The sequence below is a fragment of the Camelina sativa genome, chromosome 8 (genome assembly GCF_030686135.1).
Source record: "Camelina sativa cultivar CO46 ecotype springtype chromosome 8, ASM3068613v1".
Classification (NCBI taxonomy): Eukaryota; Viridiplantae; Streptophyta; class Magnoliopsida; order Brassicales; family Brassicaceae; genus Camelina; species Camelina sativa.
This window is the reverse complement of record NC_141887.1, coordinates 1,316,416-1,335,690: the sequence shown is the minus strand read 5'-3', so window position 1 is coordinate 1,335,690 and position 19,275 is coordinate 1,316,416. Positions and strand designations below refer to the sequence as shown.

General features: G+C 38.2%; 4 protein-coding genes across 4 annotated transcripts; 2 read left to right on the top strand and 2 right to left on the bottom strand.

Moving 5' to 3' along the window:
• Nucleotides 1-180: 180 nt before the first annotated feature.
• Nucleotides 181-8,198, bottom strand: LOC104705512 (DDT domain-containing protein PTM). The gene is made up of 9 exons (XM_087463178.1): nt 6,294-8,198; nt 5,572-6,186; nt 4,005-5,070; nt 3,287-3,575; nt 3,041-3,165; nt 2,289-2,752; nt 2,087-2,115; nt 814-1,458; nt 181-720 (listed from the first exon to the last, which is right to left on the bottom strand). The coding sequence occupies exons 1-9, from the start codon at nt 7,736-7,738 to the stop codon at nt 581-583; spliced, it is 4,818 nt and encodes a 1,605-aa protein (XP_087319304.1). The 5' UTR covers nt 7,739-8,198; the 3' UTR covers nt 181-580.
• Nucleotides 8,199-8,571: 373 nt separating this feature from the next.
• On the top strand, nt 8,572-12,392 carry LOC104705511 (mitochondrial fission 1 protein B). Its single transcript, XM_010421525.3, has 9 exons — nt 8,572-8,669; nt 8,925-8,982; nt 9,330-9,511; nt 9,709-9,847; nt 9,951-10,072; nt 10,167-10,230; nt 10,321-11,099; nt 11,345-11,757; nt 12,114-12,392. Exons 1-7 carry the CDS (start codon nt 8,586-8,588, stop codon nt 10,401-10,403), a joined length of 732 nt encoding a protein of 243 aa, XP_010419827.2. The 5' UTR covers nt 8,572-8,585; the 3' UTR covers nt 10,404-11,099; nt 11,345-11,757; nt 12,114-12,392.
• Nucleotides 10,681-12,189, bottom strand: LOC104709102 (annexin D8-like). The gene is made up of 6 exons (XM_087463177.1): nt 12,087-12,189; nt 11,838-11,983; nt 11,533-11,751; nt 11,235-11,450; nt 10,965-11,052; nt 10,681-10,889 (listed from the first exon to the last, which is right to left on the bottom strand). The coding sequence occupies exons 1-6, from the start codon at nt 12,157-12,159 to the stop codon at nt 10,681-10,683; spliced, it is 951 nt and encodes a 316-aa protein (XP_087319303.1). The 5' UTR covers nt 12,160-12,189.
• Nucleotides 12,393-12,491: 99 nt separating the features above from the next.
• On the top strand, nt 12,492-18,364 carry LOC104705510 (exocyst complex component SEC10b). The gene is made up of 25 exons (XM_010421523.2): nt 12,492-12,799; nt 13,080-13,163; nt 13,243-13,485; nt 13,565-13,639; nt 13,755-13,856; nt 13,929-13,979; nt 14,062-14,167; nt 14,308-14,421; nt 14,521-14,612; nt 14,800-14,968; nt 15,055-15,131; nt 15,209-15,307; nt 15,399-15,489; nt 15,590-15,675; nt 15,762-15,935; nt 16,132-16,185; nt 16,254-16,382; nt 16,471-16,563; nt 16,725-16,871; nt 16,990-17,087; nt 17,177-17,261; nt 17,346-17,404; nt 17,645-17,743; nt 17,839-17,922; nt 18,000-18,364. Exons 2-25 carry the CDS (start codon nt 13,080-13,082, stop codon nt 18,076-18,078), a joined length of 2,490 nt encoding a protein of 829 aa, XP_010419825.1. The 5' UTR covers nt 12,492-12,799; the 3' UTR covers nt 18,079-18,364.
• Nucleotides 18,365-19,275: the final 911 nt, after the last annotated feature.

The following is a 19,275-nucleotide window of genomic DNA, read 5'->3' as shown; positions in this document are numbered from 1 at the left end:
CAATCAAAGAAAATTACAGGCTGAGGAAATAGATTTGATTCGTTTACCTTTTCCCTATATAAAAAGAAACATTAGCAAATCCACTTTACGAAGAAAATCAAGATAAGCTAAGTCGAACAAACTAAGAGAAGAACCAGCATGCAGAGCATTTTGGATCCACCATTGTACGTTAATACGAGCTAACAACACCACTACCAATGGATTTTGATAGAAAATGGATTCTACATATTCTTTACATACCTTCACTTGTTTACTGACTCCCTCGATATTGAAATGAAAAATTAAATCAGGTTATAAATCAACTCTGGTTCTTAAATCCCCCTTTGTTCACTCTAAGTCTAAGTCAACCACTTACTTAAGTACCTACTCATCCATGTTACCAGTCCCAACAAGCCAAACTAACTTCATGCTTCCACCAAAATGTACCCTCCTCTGTTTCTACTTCTCCTTGATTCTCTCTACTCGTACTCTTCACCCATAATTGTATAGACATCTCGAAATTTACACCTTACCCTGTCTGATTCTTCCGTTGAACCCCAGAGCCTAAGAATATTATATCATTGTTAACCAAATTCACAGCTTAGGATTCAACAGGGGATGTAGTAGATCTCATCTGTGGACAGATGGGAGAAGACTGTTTGCGACAGAGATGACAACGGAATCCAATCACCATACTTGAATTCATCTCGTTAAGCCCATAAGCATCTCCGTGGTACCATTCTACAGACATTAAAAAAAAAAAAAAAAGCTAAAGCAACGAAAAGAAACCAACTCTTGCAATGTGAACCAAAAGAATATAAGAAAATGAATTACCTCCACAGGTTTCGCAAGCAATGAAAGTTAATCCAGATTCAGATTCAGATTCAATCGAGCCACATAAGTGACACTTAGGTTGATAATGATTAGAGTCAGAGTTCTCCGAGGGAATATGATATCTATCTCTCCGGAACTTATTGACCCGTTCATCACCAGCCTTTCTGGACAACAGGAGCCCATTCAACCAATAGCTCAAGCACCTTTTTGTTCTCTCCTTTCTGATGGAGATCTCTTGTTTCACTTTCTTCGGTCTCCCTCTGCCTCTTTTGGTTTCAAGTTTCCGTTTCTTACTCACTCCAGGAACTTTACTTTCATCCTGCAGCCGAATAACATGTTTCGATTGCCTGCCAGAACGTCGCAATGGTTTGCTTGCAACAACCTTTTTATGATTCTTTAACCTTATGGCAATTCTCTCTGCCGTTGAGGTCTTAGTCTTCTTTAGCCGAGGTGATTTGCGAGCAGGTATGATGACCTTTTTACGCTTTTGTGTCTGAACTCCAATTTTTTTCCGGAAACTCCCTGGGGGGCGCCCTCTTTTTCGTACGATGGGTTGTTCTTTTGCTAGCACTTCACTTTTGCATGGAAGACAGATATACATGCCCACCTTCTCTGCCCTCCTGATATGCTTTTTGTGAAATACTCCTGAAATTTGATCAAAAAAAAAATCAATACAAAACTAGTTTCTATGAACGATCATGTTAGGGAGTTTCCTCTTCAATAGGAATGAATCTAACTAGTGCTTACAATTCTAAGGGCACCCTCACTCTCAAGTTACTAGAGTAAACTTTCATTGTCTAAACTCTTAAGGGGGTCACATTTACTAGTAAACTGGATTTCCCTTGGGTTAACCGTCTGTACCACAGGTCAATACGTCGAAAATGTTTTAATTTTTTTCTTGCCATCTTGTGCATAAAAACTGAAGAAACACTTATATAATTATTTTCAATTCAAGAAAATGATAGAAAATATCCTTATTATTGTTCTCCCAGGTGGATGTTTCAATCAGTTATGAAATTTATAATAGTTTTTTCAAATTTTAATAAATAAATTAAAGAGTCACTGAACCGGTGACATAAGCTATCCTAGACCGAAATTTCTTCCAGGTTAGATCAGGCAGGTCGGGTTTTAGACTAATAGTTCCTTCCACCTATGTCTTGTGGGAGTTTGGTTTGTGCTAAATATGGGCTAGGTTCTTATCAGATTACCTACACAAGCATAGGTTTTGCAGAAAAAAAAATCTTTAACAAAAATAACAAAAAAAGGAACTCACTTTTGCAGATATGGCAGCTTGCAGCTTCACTGTCATCAAAGAAAAACAGATACCATAAAAACAGTTAAAAAAGATCATTACTCAACAACCACAAAGAAAACGAAAAGATTTGTTCTGTACGTCATGCTACTAGGTTCCTAACAGAGTCAATTGACAATAAAGGTTACTCACGATAGGATGTGATAGACTGATAGGTACATACCTCAAAGACACATCTTTCTTACATTGCTCGCACAAAGAGGATTCAGATCTTTCTGCCCTTTCAAAGAGGTATGAGAATCCTTTTCCCTCTGAGGACCTTTTCTGTACTTTGTCTATCTTAGAGTGTCTGAAAGAGCCTCCTGGCTTGCTAGTTTTCCGTACAGCTTTTTTCTCTTCAAATCCTTTCACAAGATGTAAAGGCACATGTGATTCATTCAGCCAGAACTTTTTTCTTCCACTCGAGGATTCTTCAACCATGCAACCATTCTTCGATACAACATCCGGAATATTTCTCCTCTTACCAAAGTCAAGGAGATATTTCACATTTTCTTCCTCTGTGCACTTCCTACGGACAATCGCTTTTTTGAATAGCCTGGCAGATTTTCTGGAATCTTTGTCCAATGTAGGAAGAAGATGACTATTTTCAATATCATCCCACTTTATGTAAGATTGGAGTATCCTTACCTGTAATCACAAAATTGTTAGCCGAAGAAGAATCCCACAAGCAGACATATTTAAAGAAAGCAGTGGTACAAGACACATATTCAAGGTACAAAAACTGCAAAAGTCAGTAACAATCCAAGTGACAGTAAATACATATGGTAGATTGACAAACTCAAAACATTAATGGATTTGACACCAATAACATTCATGCGTAGATAAAATGGAAACAGAAATTCGCATCACGACGTGTATATACCCTCGGAAACTGCAAGAGAAGAATTACATTCAGTTTGACCAAGTTTGTAATACCTGCAAACCTAGCTGCTCTGAAGTTGTAGATGACTCAACAGCTGCTTCCCACGCAACACGTCGGCTTCTCTTAGCGGACTCTGAATTCTCAGGATAAAATACTCCTGGAATAGTCATACTTCCACCTGCACAGTGTAGAGTGCATGGAGAATGAAAACAACTAAATAGAAGTCACAGGAACAAAATATTTGTTAAAGATGGTAGAAGAACAAACGCGAAAGTAAGAACAAAAGAGAAAATGCAAACCTTGTCTAGCAGCCTTAGAGATTAAAGAGCGAGGCAAAACCTTCCAGTTGAATAACCGCCGAGAAATTTGCCCACCTCTCCACCAACACATGGTCAATCCACCATTTTTCTTCGCAGTAGGGTTAACCCCAGACTCCAACAATGACCCCCTTCTTTTACCAACAGCAGTCTTTGACCATGATCGTGTTGAAGCAATAAGAATATGTATAGCTGAGCCCATTACTACACCAGCGTCGACATGGTGTAGCCACTCAAGTGAAAGTACACGATGATGCAAATTTGCCTCTAACTGTGCAAAGAGTAATTAACAAAATCTTCCATTAGGAAACGAAAACTGATGCACCCCTAACTTAGCACTAATGCATTACACAAAAATCAGGTGCTCAAGAGTTCATACTAAAAAGGTTTTGAAGATAGTTAAGTCGTAAGAAAGTGGAGAAGTAACAAAATATTCAACATTCCTGCCCAAGATATAAAAAGGTAAACAGAGATTGATTATTGCAAGCTTTTCAAGTAGGAAGAACACACCAAAACTAAAGTTCTACACAGAAGAGGATCATGATGAAGAAATTAGGATATTACAGCTTCACATGGGCAAGTTAGTGTGGTTGTTCAGATATTTGAGCTTTTGTCAATACAATGGTTTATCTCAGAAACAATCCTATATGCCAATGCAAAGTGAATGCTGTGGGAGGAAGAAACTTGTTAAAAAACTTACTTCAACCAATAGATGTTTCAAGCTTGAGATATTTGATGCCTTCAGAATGTGTTCACGCCAAATGATGGAGTGCTGAGGATTCAACCATGGACCACCCAAAAGTCCCTGCAATCGACTTTCCATGGAAAGTATCTGGTATATGATGGCCAAAAGATGACTGTTCTTCTCAATGTATTCAATGTTAGCTACTTCACTTTCCGAAAGACCCCGTAAAGCCCCGAGACTCAAATTAAACAAACAATTTGTCTCACTACCAGCAACCTCAGAAGAACTTTTGCAGGAATGACACCATCCACATTTTTCTTTCCACGCATCTAGGTAGAGGCTTTGGATGTTTCGCCATTGAAATTTTGTGGTTTTCATCAAAATAGTCTTCACCTGGGTAGAAGCTATTTCTTCATCAGATCTCATATCATTTGTACGGATTGGTGACTTACGTGTCATCTCTTCATAAACTGATGTAGTCATCTGAGCAAATATGTAATGGTTTCTGTAGCCAGTTTCGCACTGCACAACCGGTCTAATTCCTTTCCGTGTGTTTATTCTAGCCAAATTATCGGACGACAGATGGATATTCATATTTGGCTCTTTTATGATATCCAAAATGCTTGATGATGCTGGCTCATGAAGTCTCTGGACATCCGAACCATTTTGTACAGTTTCAGCAGATCCTTCAGAACTCATATTACGATTATCTAGCCCAGTAGCTGAATCTGAAATCTTCCGACGAGTCCTATGACCATGATTATGTGAAAATCCGTTGATGGGCGTTTTTTCCAGTTTTTTTTTAACACCAGATGTTGTCTGTTTTCCTGAAGCTGGTAGAGGGGCCTTAAACCCATCCATAGAAGAAATCACTCCTTTGGCTGACTTATCCAAGCATGGAGACATTTGCGAGTTCACACTGCTGATTGTCCTTATTGGCCCAGCAGGGATATCCCAGTGTTTTTTAATTGCACTTATTACGCCACTATAGAAACTACTGCATGACTTTAGCTGCTCCAGCACAAGGTTCACATCATTCACATGATAGTAGTTCAATGAGCCTGTGCCATCTGTATCTACCCTGTAAAATCATAGTAGACGGCATCAACCAACCTATGAAGATGTATAACAGTTCCTACAATCAACATATGAAAGAAGTTTCTAGAAGTAGATAATAAAAACATTCCACATCTGCATACATTGAGGGATACTAAGGGCTAAATTCGCATCTAAATAAAAAACAATAGAAAGCTATTCACAAGTCCAAACATGGAATTCAACTTATTGCAAAAATTGAGAGGAAAAACGCATACTTCTTACAGTTATATCATGTTATCTGAACATCCTAGTTAATCCTAAAACCTTCACCTACGGGGTATTGTTTTAAAACAAAAAACCAACATGTGTCTACAATTCTCGTCAGAATTCATCACAAAATTGTACCACTAATATAAGACAAAAATATTTTGCTAATAGTAATAATTTATTTATATTTATTTATAGTGGTAAATCAACAATATCGATCCCACTGAGATCGTGCATTAGCCCTCCTTAGATAAGAGAACCAAAGAAAGAGACTTACACCAATAAGTAGCCACAACTGCTGTAGTACTTTCGGCCATGCGGATCAATCTCTATAAACTCTGCTCCTCGAATTTGCTTTTCAGGCTTCAATCCTGGTACACGCCGATCAAATGCACATTCAGGACAGTACCAGTCACCCTCAGGCAAAAGGTGACTGGCAAGACCGACACACTTAGAGTGATAGGCAGCAGGACAACCATCACAGCACAGTAAGCTCCCATCCATTTTACAAAAACAGCAGTCATCACTGTTCCGGTCAAATGAGGTATCCATGACCCCATTATTTAAAGATAAATCATCTGCCAGCTCCATCATAGCTCGCTTTCTGCGTCGCATTTCTGTGTTTGTCTTCCTATCAAGTTCCATTTCAAACTCCACTGCAAAGGATCTTTTATTAAGCTCTGACTTCACAACCTCAGCATCTGTCATATCTTCGCACAAACGACCAAGTATCTCAATTTTCAGATTCGCGGGTTGTCTGAAATACTCATTTCTGAAAAAGTTCGACTGAGTAAGATCCAATACAGGGTTGTCTTTAGTGCCAGAAAATAGTAGGTATTCGACCACAAAAAGGGGATAAGTAACCAGATCCAACGTCTCCCAATCAAGACTCCTGCATTCAACACCACCAACAAAGCATGAAAACCAAAACAAGAGAAGCTTCATATCCATAAAACAACAGTAAAACTAAACTACTCAAGAAAGAAAATAAAAGTATACCTCAAGCAAGAAGCGGCAGATGAGTCACCTTCAGCAGCGAGTTGTTTCAGATGTTTTCTTAATATTTGTAAGACAGCAACATGGATGCTATCAAATAACAGACTGGGAGACGTGCACCTCAATGCTTCCACAAAATCCTTCAACTCAAAGGGACTCAAAAACAGCAAAGTACTGAAAGACCTCAGACAAGAGTAAGCAGTAAAGACGTCAAGTATGGGAAGACCGTCTAAATTCAAAAGATGCGAAGATGGAGGTAATTGTGGCTTTGGCGGAGGCTCAGAAATATTCTCAGTTTTTCCATCAAGGGTCCAAGTTTTCTCCTCTGTCAGACTACTAACTGAAGGGGAAGGGGATACTTCATCGACTAAGCAAGCTTTTACAGTGCTACTAACAGGAGATCGAGCTAACCTTCTACGAGCGCTTCTTCTCAACCGAGGTTCACTGGTGAATTTTGGATTGTCCGCACCTTTTCTTCTTTTCCTCCTACCACTCGTATATTCATCTGAATTTCCAATATCAGAGAGAGACTCATCAACAGTCTTAGAATCATGCTCAGGCAGATCATGATCCTTCTCAGCACCGTTAGAATAAGGAGTGTTGAGATCTTGTAGTTGAACAATGTTCTGCTTCTGTATCTCCTCCAAAAGCTGAGCGCTAGATACTTCAGCGACATGAACTTCTTTATATTCTCCAGTCTCCTGAACACCATTTTCGTCCTTCATGATGATTTCTTGAACTATGCCATTTCCATTCACTTGAACGCACTCGCCATCCTTGATGTTCTCTACATCAACCTCAACGTTCAAATCAAATCCTCCCTCCCTCTTGGGTGCATTCAAATCAAAGACACCAGCATTGTCCAAATCACAGCTCGCATCCACGTTCAGATCAATATATCTCCTCCTTTGGTCACTACAATTCTCCTCGTAATCGATATTCACATTAATCAAACCTAAACCATCATTCGGATTCAAATCCAACCCAGTAGACAGATCAAACCCAGTTTTCGATTCGGGAACCGTCCTATTCAAATCCTTCACAGAATCCCATGTCCTACCTAGGGTTTCCACAGGACCACAATTCAAATCAACATTCCCTCTCAAATTGACATCACTAACTCCCGAATCAACCTTCGTAACCCCGTCATTTAAATCGACATTTACCTCATTCAAACCAGAGCTACCTCGTTTGATCTCCTTCATCCTCGCGACACGAGAACGCTTCTTCGGTTTCCTACCAACTCTCTTCTTCACTGGAAACGAAATCTCCTGGGATTTATCTTCTCCCATCACGAGAGAAACAACCTCAGCCAATTCCGAAATCTCCGTGACGCCGTTCTCGTAAACGATCTCGAAAAATCCAGACGAATCGCGAGATCGAACCGTCCCGGAGCAAAACCCAATCCCTTGGATCTCTTTGTTAACCACTTTTCCCACCAATTCCATTTGTGCTACAAACAAACAAATAAAAAAGCTCGCTCTCGCTTCACGAAACAAGCGAATCAGAGAAAACCCATAGCCAAAGTCAGGTGAAAGGGATGCTGGGGTTTTCACTTTTTTTTTTTTTTCTAGAAACGCTTGCAACGTGCAAGGAGAGAGAGAGAAGGATAGAGATTCTCTCTCTTCTAATTTCTCCAAAAAAGAAAAAAAAAAATTGAAAGAGAATTCTTCTTCTTCTTCTTCTTCTTCTACAGAGAAACAAAACGAAACGCCTTAACGAATTCTCTCTCTCTCTCTTGTCTCTAAGAGTGATGAGAAGAAAGAAAGAAACAAAGACGGGTTGGTCAATGTTAGGAAGAGAAGGCCATCTCTCTCCCTCTCTCTCTCTCTCTCACCTTTTTTTTTTTTTGGTTTTTTTTAATGGTAAAAAGGATGTGTGAGATACTGCATATATTATTTGTGATATGTATGTTTTCTTTACCTTTTAAGTATAAATGATGATAAATTGGTACTCTTAACTAACTACTGATCTCTCCTTTACATGTGTGATGATGATGATGATTTCTACAGGTAGAGATTATTATTTTCAATTGCACAAATAGTTTGTTATTTAATTTTCCATAATTATAAAGGTGACTTGACAAAAAAATATATATACATATGATAAATATTATTGTATTTTTTCCATTGAAAAACAATTTAATTTATTGTCTTTAGATTTTAGGTTAAGTAATAGTCAGATTTTTTTTTTTGTACATGGTAGTTTGGTATATTTTATATCATTCTATGAATGTAGAATAATTATATAAGAATGAAATATACTAGTAGTTATACATGTTTATTAAATGACATCATGATCACAACACAAAAGCAAAAATGTTTAGAAACCAACCACTGGACATGTTATATGAGAGAGGCATGTTCATATATATACGCGGTAAGTAGGCTAATTAAATGCTAATACGTTTCGCGAGTTGACCGCAGTCCAGGCTGCTAACAGACTAACAAAGTCCTTTCCAATCAGTTTAATTTATTCCCGACTATTTTACTCTCAATGTGTTGTTTGTTACCTTTCTGCTGCCAATCTATGGTATACGTATACAATATATCTTCCCGCCAGGTCCGCTCCTAGCCTAGGAGCACTTCTTCGTCTTCCCAATCCCAAGTCTCAACACATACAATTTTTCCACAGTTTGCTATCAGAGGTACCTATCCGGCTATCCCACTAGCATGCTCTAAGCCTTTAAAAGGTATTTTACTGTAACTACTCTCTGTTGTTTGTGTTTAGGAGATGTTTTTCCGAATGTTAGCTATTCATGTCAAAGTGCATATGTATTTTCCCTAATTAAAATCCTGAATGTTGGAGACAAGACGGGGTAAATATGAACGTGTGATAAACAAACGTGTGTATCAAAAAATCATAAGAAAGATTAAATATTATTTCGTTTAAGAATCTGCTGTTTTTTTTTATTATAATATCCATAAAAATCTATATTATTTTTCTGGAAAGAAAATATATATATATAAAGGTTAAAAACTCTTATTTATATATATTAACCAAAAACATTCATTGATCTCGGTCAATTTTATTGTCAAGGGGGAGAAAGAAACGCGAGAGAAGGATTAAGAAAACTCGGAAAGGAAAAATATCTGGGAGCTGCGACAGGAAAAATGGACGCGGCGATAGGGAAGGTTTTCGGTTCCGTCTCAGACTTCATATCCGGCGCTGCCTCTGGTTTCTCCGATGAGTTCCCCTTGTGCGATACCGACATCATCTCCGTAAGTTTTTATGATGGTTCCTCTAATTTGACCGCGTAAACACCGCCAATTTTCAATTGTTCCATAGCTAACTTCGGATTTTGGATATCTCTCGCGTTGCTTGCTTTATTTTTAGGTGTGGGGATGAAATAAGTGTTTTCCTTTGATTTTTCCATCTCTGGTGTGGCATGGATTAGTTTTTTTTTTTTAATCCTCAGGGCTGTGAGAAAGAACTTGCAGAGGCTCAGAAAGCTAAAGACGAAGGACGTACGAAGGAGTGCATCATGCGTCTTTCATGGGCTCTTGTTCATTCTAAGATGCCTGGTGATATACAGCGTGGCGTAGCTATGATTGAAGGTAAAATAAATACTAGCTTATGTTTTAATCTGTTAAATTAAAACAGCTACCTTTAATATTCTTCCAAAGGTGGATGGTTTGATTCAAGTTATTGATTTTGCAGGTTCGGTTGTTAATGATACAAGTGCAATGAAACTCAGGGAGAAGCTTTATCTCCTTGCTGTTGGTTACTATCGAAGCGGTGACTATTCAAGAAGCCGGGATTGTATCGAACGTTGTTTGGAGGTTTGATGATCATCTGATCCATGGATAACTCCAGAGAATCTTATTATTGTTGATGTAATTCATCTATGCGTTCTTTTTCTTACTGTGGTTTTAGGTTGAACCGGAGTCCGGACAGGCTCAGACACTTAAAAAGGCTATAGAGGACCACATTGTGAAAGGTAATGATACTGTTCTGTCATGTGTCTTCATCGTCCTTTTAAATCTTCACCTATTTTCTCTTTTAACTCTCGTCTGATTTCTGAAAGCAGATGGTGTTATTGGCGTTGGAATTGCTGTTACTGCTGTAGGGGTTGTTGCTGGTATTGCTGCGGCCTTTATACGCTCAGGCTGAGAAGGAACGAACTTCATTCATGTGCATGTTTCCCTGATCTTCAGTGAGTTTGTATAGTTTCTTTGTATCCTATAAGAGACAATTATGTAATTCCTTGAATAGCTATACAAAATAACTAATTGAGGAAGCTTTGTCCAAAAAAAAAAAAAAACTAATTGAGGAAGCTTCAAACATCAACTTTATTATTGCTTCAGAGTTCAATATATTTTTATTCCATACAATACTAGAAATTAGAAGAAATGCTACTGTTTTAAGGTTTTTAAGTTGAGGCTGAACTCTAAGTTTCTCCATGTCCTAGCAAGGCTAGAAGAAAAGACTTGTAGTCCCCTGATGTCTCTTTAGCTATGGCTTGATCGAGACTCACATCGTTCCGCTTGAGATACAGCTCACTGATCTTCTTCAGGTCCTTTTCTGCTCGTGTGACAATCACACGGTTCAGAGCATCTTCATCAGTCCCCACTGTATTGATTGAGTTGCGCAACACCTAGGTGCAAAAGAGATATAAATACCATTGGGATAAATTACAAAATCACATCTGAAAACTATTGTTGTATCTTCCCTTTGAGTAATACCGGGTAGGGTTTTTAATGCACCTGATGGCTGCGCGTAGTGCACTCAGGTACTCATTTGTAGGGTGATTGAGGAGATCCTGGTCATCAAAGGTTTCATTATGAATATCGTCATGAAGAAATACTGGTATGATTACTCTATTCCCCTAAAATTGATTCCAAAAGTCTTTTTATTCTTGTCTAAACTTTTCCCATTGATTGCTTTATCTGAGATTAGTCATCAATTAGAACATAACTTGATTTCTACGTGTTGTTTGTATACCTTAGTGATCGATCTGCCGCCATATATATCCTTGTAGCGATTGAAGATTGCGCTAAGCTGCATGTTACTCCTTGTACTTAACACCGTGATCGTTTCTTCATGTTCAACAGCCTTACCAAGGATTTCATCATGAAGAATCCCAGCCTCTGACTGTGCAAGCATCTCATCAATTTCCTCTCCATCATATTTATAGGCAGACGCCATTGCAACCAAGAGCTGTGTATATATCAAAAATCCCCAAGCGTTGGAGATCAAGTCAAGACAAGAAGAAAACATCTGGAAAATTAAAATTACTCACTCTCCTGATGTCGCCAATAGTACGGGAGGCCAAGTCTTCCTCAAGAGAACGCTTGTAGAGGGAACGGTAAGCACGTCTAGCAGCTAATAGATCTTCAGGGAATCTCATGCAGGCAATTTCGACAAGAACCTTGTAGTCAGGAATAGGCTTTTGAAGAGCCAAGTTAGCCAAAAGAGCATCTCTCTCTGGAGGATCCAAGACCCACAAGCAAACAGCTCTCTGCAGGTAACAGATATTTGTTCCATGAAAGTTACGTGTTATGGATTATCAAAATAGAGTAGAGCATATTGATATATAATCTACACCTCAAAGTCGCCAGAGAGCTCAGATTTGAGCTGGTGAATGAGATCCTCATGGTATATCTCCTGATAAGCTTGTCTTATGAGTTTCCTCTGGAACAAATTCCGGTGTCCTAGGATCGAGATGATGGCCTTTTCATCGGTACCCCATCCTAAATCCCAAATAAAAAAGGGAAGAAGATGAATAAAAGGAAATAGAAGGAAACTTGAACCACATAATTTTTTGAAACACATTAGTCTATAAAGTAGAAGAACCTTGACAAGCCTTGTTGATGTTTTCAGCATCTTCAACGGGGGAGAAATGTGGAGGAGAAACAATGGTGGCCATTCTGCTCGACTCAGATTTACTCACCTTTTGGATATTACTTCCATTGCTTTGAGCTCTCTCTATTTATAACAGTCGATAGTGAGGTTACAATGCTTTTGAGACCATAAGTATGTTCAAAGGCTCATTGATTGTTTACGATATGTGAATCTGAAACTCTCTCTATAATTAACACCGCCCGTTTATGTATGACTTTGCCGTTAATTTTATGAAGATTAAAGTTTTTCATGAGATAATTGTTTATTGCCTCCCAAATGTTTCTTTTTTTGCTTGAATTTAATTGCTGCTATTCATTCCCTCTGTGGCATATAGTTCGATTATATTCTTGTGTGTGTGATGAAGTATGTGAATCAACGAACCAAAAATTTCAAAGTTCAAACTAACTGATAACAGTTTTTATAAAAAAAAAAAAAAAAAAAAAAAAAAACTTAAACCGGTTGCGGTTTAAACCGGGAAAAAAGAACACGTAAAATAATAATGAAATTTAACAGCTCAGCTCATCTGGAAGCTCGTCGTAGTTGTGAAAAAAAAAAAGAAGGAAAAATCCCCAACTCCGTCATTGTAGACCGGTCTCTCTATTTCTCCGTCTTTCTCTCCCTGCAGTAACCGGATTCCGCCGTCTAGATCTCGTCGTCCACCGCCGGTAAGTTGCTCGATACTAGATTTCTCCTTTCTCGTCTCGTTCTCCGCGAGATTGTTCGTCTTTTTGCTCTAAATTTGTTGCATTCGCCGGCGAAATCAGCGATTACCAGTGATTACTTAACTGAGATTATATATGCTACTGTAATTTTGATTTAAAAGTATCCAGCATCGTACGCTTCTCCCTCATCTTCTCCTATTTATTGAATGTTTCATGTATGATCTGTCAGACTTAGATTCTTCACTTCTTTGAATTTTTCTGTTTTTGTTTTGGTTTTAAGCAGATGACAGAAGGAATCAGAGCAAGAGGACCCAGATCGTCCTCTGCTAACTCTGTTCCTCTGTTTCTTGACATTGAAGACTTCAAGGTAAGGATTTGTTGCTAATTGCTTTTTTTCTTTTACTTTTATAAATCATGAGAGATTTTGATTATTTGGTCACTCGCAGGGTGATTTTTCATTTGATGCATTATTTGGGAACCTGGTAAACGACCTCTTGCCGTCTTTCCTAGAAGAAGAAGCAGATTCTGGGGATGGTCATGGCAACGTTGCTAATGTTGATGGTTTGGCAAATGGGCATTTACGTGGGCAGTCTACTCCTTTGTCTTCTGCTCCTTTTTTCCCTGAAGTAGATGGTCTTTTGTCTCTGTTCAAAGATGCTTGCAAGGAGCTTGTTGATCTTCGGAAGCAGGTGAGTGTCTTGGGTCTGCATCCATGACAAGCCCTTGTTGTTTCATTTCATCCTTCTCATATCTGAAATATTTTGGAAGGTTGATGGAAGGCTCAATACACTGAAGAAGGAAGTTTCAACCCAAGATGCCAAACACCGGAAGACACTGACTGAGGTTGGCAGACCAACACTACTACTTTGATTCAATTTCTTGGCTACATGGATTACTGCCTGATGAATAACTGATACCACGATCCTTTCTTCAAATGGTAATTGATTTCTCTTTCTAGATAGAGAAGGGTGTGGACGGTCTGTTTGAGAGCTTTGCAAGGTTGGACGGTCGTATTTCAAGTGTTGGACAGACCGCTGCAAAAATAGGAGATCATTTGCAGGTAGATAAATCTAACATATAACAACTTTTTTGGTGATCTATATCAAATATTAACATATGCTTCTTTTGTCAGAGTGCAGATGCTCAGCGGGAAACTGCTAGCCAGACGATAGATCTTATAAAGGTAAGAGTGCATCACTATTGGAAAGTTGGTCGCATATTTAGTTAGATGAATGCTTAAAGTAATCCTTGTTCAACAAATGCAGTACCTAATGGAGTTCAACGGCAGCCCAGGGGATCTTATGGAGCTTTCCGCTTTGTTCTCTGATGATAGCCGCGTAGCTGAGGCTGCTTCTATTGCTCAGAAATTACGTATGATGATATGTTTCTTGGAATCTGTCTAAAGTGTCAGAATTTTTTTAAATCTATTAACTCGCTTGTTTGCCGAACAATGGAAGTTTACTGTTCAATTAGGCTGCAATGTATTATCATGCCCTCTTTGTCAATATCAGGATCCTTTGCTGAGGAAGATATTGGAAGACAAGGTGCGGGTACAGCTGCAGGAAATGCAACCCCTGGCCGAGGACTGGAAGTTGCAGTTGCTAATCTTCAAGATTACTGTAATGGTAAACAAATTCATCTTTACTGTGTTTTCTGTATATTTACTGAAGAGGATTATTGTATGTTCCACTTCCTCTTTGTGACATTTGAGTATGATTTTGTAGAATTGGAGAATAGGCTTTTATCTCGTTTTGATGCTGCATCACAGCGGAGAGATCTATCCACCATGTCAGAATGTGCTAAAATTTTGTCACAGGTGAATACTTTATTCTGCTGCATGCGCCTTTACAGTTCAGTAGGAAAACCTGTTATTTTATCTTATATACTGAGCGAAGGCCTTTCTTACGTATCTTGTGGTTACATACTTGTTAATTCTAAGGCTATCACATAAGGAATGGTCTAGGTCTCCTTGATGCTCAGTTTTTCTTCTTCTTCATTTTCAGTTTAACAGGGGTACAAGTGCTATGCAACACTATGTGGCTACACGGCCAATGTTTATTGATGTGGAAGTCATGAATTCAGACATTAGGTTGGTTCTTGGTGACCATGGTTCTCAGCCTAGTCCTAGCAATGTTGCCCGTGGACTTTCTGCTTTATACAAGGAAATTACAGGTCTGAAGAATTGTCATTGATCTGGATGTAATACTTGAAACATGCTTTTATGCCGATTCATAACTTTTGTTACTTCTCATGTGTAGACACTGTACGCAAAGAAGCAGCGACCATTACAGCTGTTTTCCCTGCTCCAAATGAAGTTATGGCAATCTTAGTTCAGGTAATTGGCACCGATAATTTGGACACCGTAGTGTTAACCCGGCGTATGGATACTGACTCTTCGTGTACTTTATGTAGAGAGTTCTGGAGCAGCGTGTCACAGGTATTCTTGACAAAATTTTGGCGAAGCCCTCTCTTATGAGTCCCCCATCTGTGCAAGAAGGCGGACTGTTACTAGTGTGTAGAGACCTCCTTATCTCTCTTTTTTTTCTTTCAATCTCGTAGTAGAATTAGTATAAGAAACTTAACTCTTGATTTTTGTCTTTAGTACCTTAGAATGTTAGCAGTTGCATATGAGAGAACACGAGAACTTGCTAAAGACCTCCGAGCTGTTGGATGCGGTGATCTTGATGTTGAAGGTCTTTTTCTCGTGTGATTCTGAGTGATAGAAGTTTTGTTTTTTCATACAAACTTTCGTTTATTCGTTGGTGCTTAAAACTCTTTATATTGAGCGTGCAGATTTGACAGAGTCCTTGTTTTCCTCGCACAAGGATGAATACCCTGAACATGAGCAGGCCTCCTTAAAACAACTATATCAAGCAAAGGTTTGATATGATTATCTCATTTTCTGATTGGAGTTGTTATTTTGTGCATTAGTGTGAAGGGCTTAGATATGACTTTTTCTCTACAGATGGAAGAATTACGTGCTGAGAGTCATCAAGTCTCGGAGTCATCCGGGACAATAGGACGCTCTAGGGGTGCTTCAGTATCATCTTCTCAGCAGCAGCTATCAGTCACCGTTGTGACAGAGTTTGTTCGATGGAATGAAGAAGCAATAACCAGATGCACACTGTTTTCATCTCAGGTTACCGTATTTAGCACTTTATGAGTAAAGTTTTTCCAAAATAAGTTAGTTGCTCTGAATTTTGGGAAAAGATGTAGGAATAGGATATTGACAAAGAAATAATCTAAAATATTGATTTTTGCAGAAACATCCGGCAGTAAGCAAACTGTATTTTCTGTGATCGTATATCTGATCATATAAATATTTCTTTGTGCAGCCAGCCACACTTGCTGTCAATGTTAAAGCCATATTTACTTGCCAGCTAGACCAGGTATGCTGTTCATAAGATTCTAAAGTCATTTCTATAAATTGTGCTGATGCAATGATGACTTCTTGCAGGTGAGCGTGTACATAACTGAGGGACTTGAACGGGCAAGGGATGGCCTGTCTGAAGCTGCAGCATTGAGGGAGAGGTTTGTTTTGGGCACAAGCGTTAGCAGAAGAGTGGCTGCTGCAGCTGCTTCTGCTGTAATTCTTTCTCTTTTCTACTATTTGAAGTGCTCATTGTTTCAATTGTTTGGTGGAGTTATTTAGAATTTACTTGATTATTTCTCAGGCAGAAGCTGCTGCTGCTGCTGGTGAAAGTAGCTTTAAATCCTTCATGGTTGCTGTGCAGCGTTGCGGTAGCAGTGTTGCTATAGTTCAGCAGGCATGTTGGGTGACTTTTATGGTTATCAGTTTGTTTCATTTTTTCATATGAAAAGGCGTCTGCTACTCAAGCATTGAAATATTGAAACAGTTTGACCCAGTCTTCTCTATGGAAATTCTATGTTTTGACTCATATTCTAATCATATAATTTTCTCTTCCAGTATTTTGCAAATTCTATATCTCGGCTTCTCCTACCAGTGGATGGTGCACATGCTGCTTCATGTGAAGAAATGTCAACTGCTCTGTCCAAAGCAGAGGCAGCTGCTTACAAAGGACTTCAGCAGTGCATTGAAACTGTGATGGCTGAGGTTAGTTGCTTTTTGTGTAATATACGAACATATCCATGTCCACGCTGAAAAGATTTAAGAGTTATGTTTATTATTCTCTTTCGACTCATTTTAAGGTTTCCGATATGGCCTTTTTCAGGTTGATAGGCTACTTTCATCTGAGCAGAAGTCTACCGATTATAGATCACCTGATGATGGGATTGCTCCTGACCACCGCCCAACAAATGCCTGCATGAGGTTGGTCTAGTTGAGACTCTACCTTCCCACTAATTGGTTGAAGGCTTCACCTTTTTTAGTTTAAGTTCTAATCCCACTCTCTTGTTTAGGGTCGTGGCTTATCTTTCCCGGGTACTTGAGTCAGCCTTCACTGCCTTAGAAGGTCTTAATAAACAAGCCTTCCTGACTGAACTGGTATGATTTGTATCACCAAATATTTATTTTCTGCATCATAAGAATGATGCTAGATTTGAATGAAGTTTTCTTTGTTATTCTCAGGGAAATAGGTTAGAAAAACTACTACTAACACACTGGCAGAAGTTCACTTTCAATCCCAGGTATGATTTCAGCTCCATGTCTTTTTTTCTTTCTATTTTCCTTATTGAAATCACGTCTGCAACATAACCGTAAATCAGATCAGGACCCTAATAAACCAAACATAGATTGACGTAGTCGCACCGGTGCTATTGGTATAAATGTTTTATCGGATCAAATCAAACTTATCCATTGCCTGAATAGGTCTTTGTGAATATAGAGCTTGGTTTTGTTTTGTGATTACTAACACTTTGGTTTGACAGTGGAGGACTGCAGCTGAAGCGTGACTTAAACGAGTATGTAGTATTTGTTAAAAGCTTCGGTGCTCCATCAGTGGATGAGAAATTTGAGCTTCTGAGAATGTAATAAACATGTCATGAGACTCTCTCGTCACTTTTACTTCCCTTATTATTATTTTGTTAATGTAATAACTTGTAATCACTATTTGTGAGTGCAGAATCGCGAATGTTTTCATCGTTGCTCCAGATAGTCTGCCGACGTTGTTCGAGGGAAGTCCAAGCATCCGCAAAGACGCGCAAAGGTAAGGAGATAGATAGATTATAAAGATAACTAGAAAAATAATGAAACTGAGAGAGTTGTAAAATGAATAATGTGCAGGTTTATTCAACTGAGGGAGGACTATAAGAGTGCAAAGCTCGCAACAAAACTCAGCTCCTTGTGGCCAAGCATGAGCTAATATCTCAATGTTTGTTTAAAAGAGACACTTGAATCAGTCAGTGGCGGATGTGTTATTTATGTATATACTTAAAATCATTCTATGCACTAAAGTCAGTCAGAGTCTCTACTATCTTCCTTCTGGAGCCTTCTGGATCCATAATTTCCCACTTTTTTCTTTTTTTTTGCTTTACGTTATGGGCGTTTTATTTATCTTTCTGGAGACAAACAATTATTTAACTGGACTTGTTATCTGGAAATTTTCCATTGTATAAGTTTTTTTTTTATATTAAAAAAAAAAAAGAAAAGCGAATCATCCTACTAGTGAAGTTGGAAATTTGGGATATTAATTTTTACTATTATAGTATTAGGAAACCAATGAAGAAATAAAGTAAGCAACTCTAATAACTCGATCAAAAATCAAATTTATTCAAAACAAATACAGTAAGGTGTTGATTGGTTTTCCCGCTATCTACCACAAAAGCTGTGTTTGCGGATGGTAGTGGTTGCTAGCGATTGGAACCAATTACACAAACCGTTTCCAATCGCTCCTAATCGCTCCCAACCGCTTTAAACTACTGAATTCCAAAAGCTGCTTCCCGCAAGCGTTTGCGGTTGCAGGCGATTGCGGTTGGATTTTTTTTTTTTTGTAAAAAAACTTAAAAGAAATCAATGATAATGAAAAATTTTTTTGTTATATTTTCTATCTAACTATTTTACTCATTAAGGATGGGAGAAAATGAAGTACAAATACGATTGTAGAGATTATAAAATAAACAATTAGAAGAAAATAATATTCCAATTAACAATAACCCGGAAAACTTGATGTAAATTTAATGGCACATAGCACATAAGTTCAAAAAAATCTAAATAAATATAATATTTCATCAGAAATTTAAGAAAATAAGATTATTTGTGAAAAATATAAAACAAATCACCAGTGACTCTTCTCAACTCTCACTTGACCATTCCTACCGATGCAACTACTGACCTACGATCTAAGAAAAAAGAGAAAAGAGAAAAGATCTACGATCTAAAGCATATGTTTTGTCATTTATCAAATTACTTGCTTAAATTTTTGGTGAAAAGCCAAATGCATAAAGGAATAAGTATTACAATATGAATTTTTGTTTTCAATAATTATTATTTTAAGAAATTTTAATTATAAGTTTAACAAAAATTTTGGTGTTTTTAAACATTTATATATTAGATATCACAT

Excerpts from the sequence above, each read along its gene's own strand:
- LOC104705510 (XM_010421523.2), top strand. The coding sequence starts at position 13,080 with ATGACAGAAGGAATCAGAGCAAGAGGACCCAGATCGTCCTCTGCTAAC. Across the intron at positions 14,613-14,799 it reads GTGCTAAAATTTTGTCACAG|TTTAACAGGGGTACAAGTGC; the intron begins GTGAATACTTTA and ends CTTCATTTTCAG. Across the intron at positions 15,676-15,761 it reads AACAACTATATCAAGCAAAG|ATGGAAGAATTACGTGCTGA; the intron begins GTTTGATATGAT and ends TTTTCTCTACAG.
- LOC104705511 (XM_010421525.3), top strand. The coding sequence starts at position 8,586 with ATGATCACAACACAAAAGCAAAAATGTTTAGAAACCAACCACTGGACA. Across the intron at positions 9,512-9,708 it reads GCGATACCGACATCATCTCC|GGCTGTGAGAAAGAACTTGC; the intron begins GTAAGTTTTTAT and ends TTTAATCCTCAG. Across the intron at positions 10,231-10,320 it reads AGAGGACCACATTGTGAAAG|ATGGTGTTATTGGCGTTGGA; the intron begins GTAATGATACTG and ends TTCTGAAAGCAG.
- LOC104705512 (XM_087463178.1), bottom strand. The coding sequence starts at position 7,738 with ATGGAATTGGTGGGAAAAGTGGTTAACAAAGAGATCCAAGGGATTGGG. Across the intron at positions 5,071-5,571 it reads AGTTGTGGCTACTTATTGGT|GGTAGATACAGATGGCACAG; the intron begins GTAAGTCTCTTT and ends ATGATTTTACAG. Across the intron at positions 2,753-3,040 it reads CAGAGCAGCTAGGTTTGCAG|GTAAGGATACTCCAATCTTA; the intron begins GTATTACAAACT and ends TTGTGATTACAG.
- LOC104709102 (XM_087463177.1), bottom strand. The coding sequence starts at position 12,159 with ATGGCCACCATTGTTTCTCCTCCACATTTCTCCCCCGTTGAAGATGCT. Across the intron at positions 11,752-11,837 it reads AGCTCTCTGGCGACTTTGAG|AGAGCTGTTTGCTTGTGGGT; the intron begins GTGTAGATTATA and ends TGTTACCTGCAG. Across the intron at positions 10,890-10,964 it reads CCCTACCCGGTATTACTCAA|AGGTGTTGCGCAACTCAATC; the intron begins AGGGAAGATACA and ends TCTTTTGCACCT.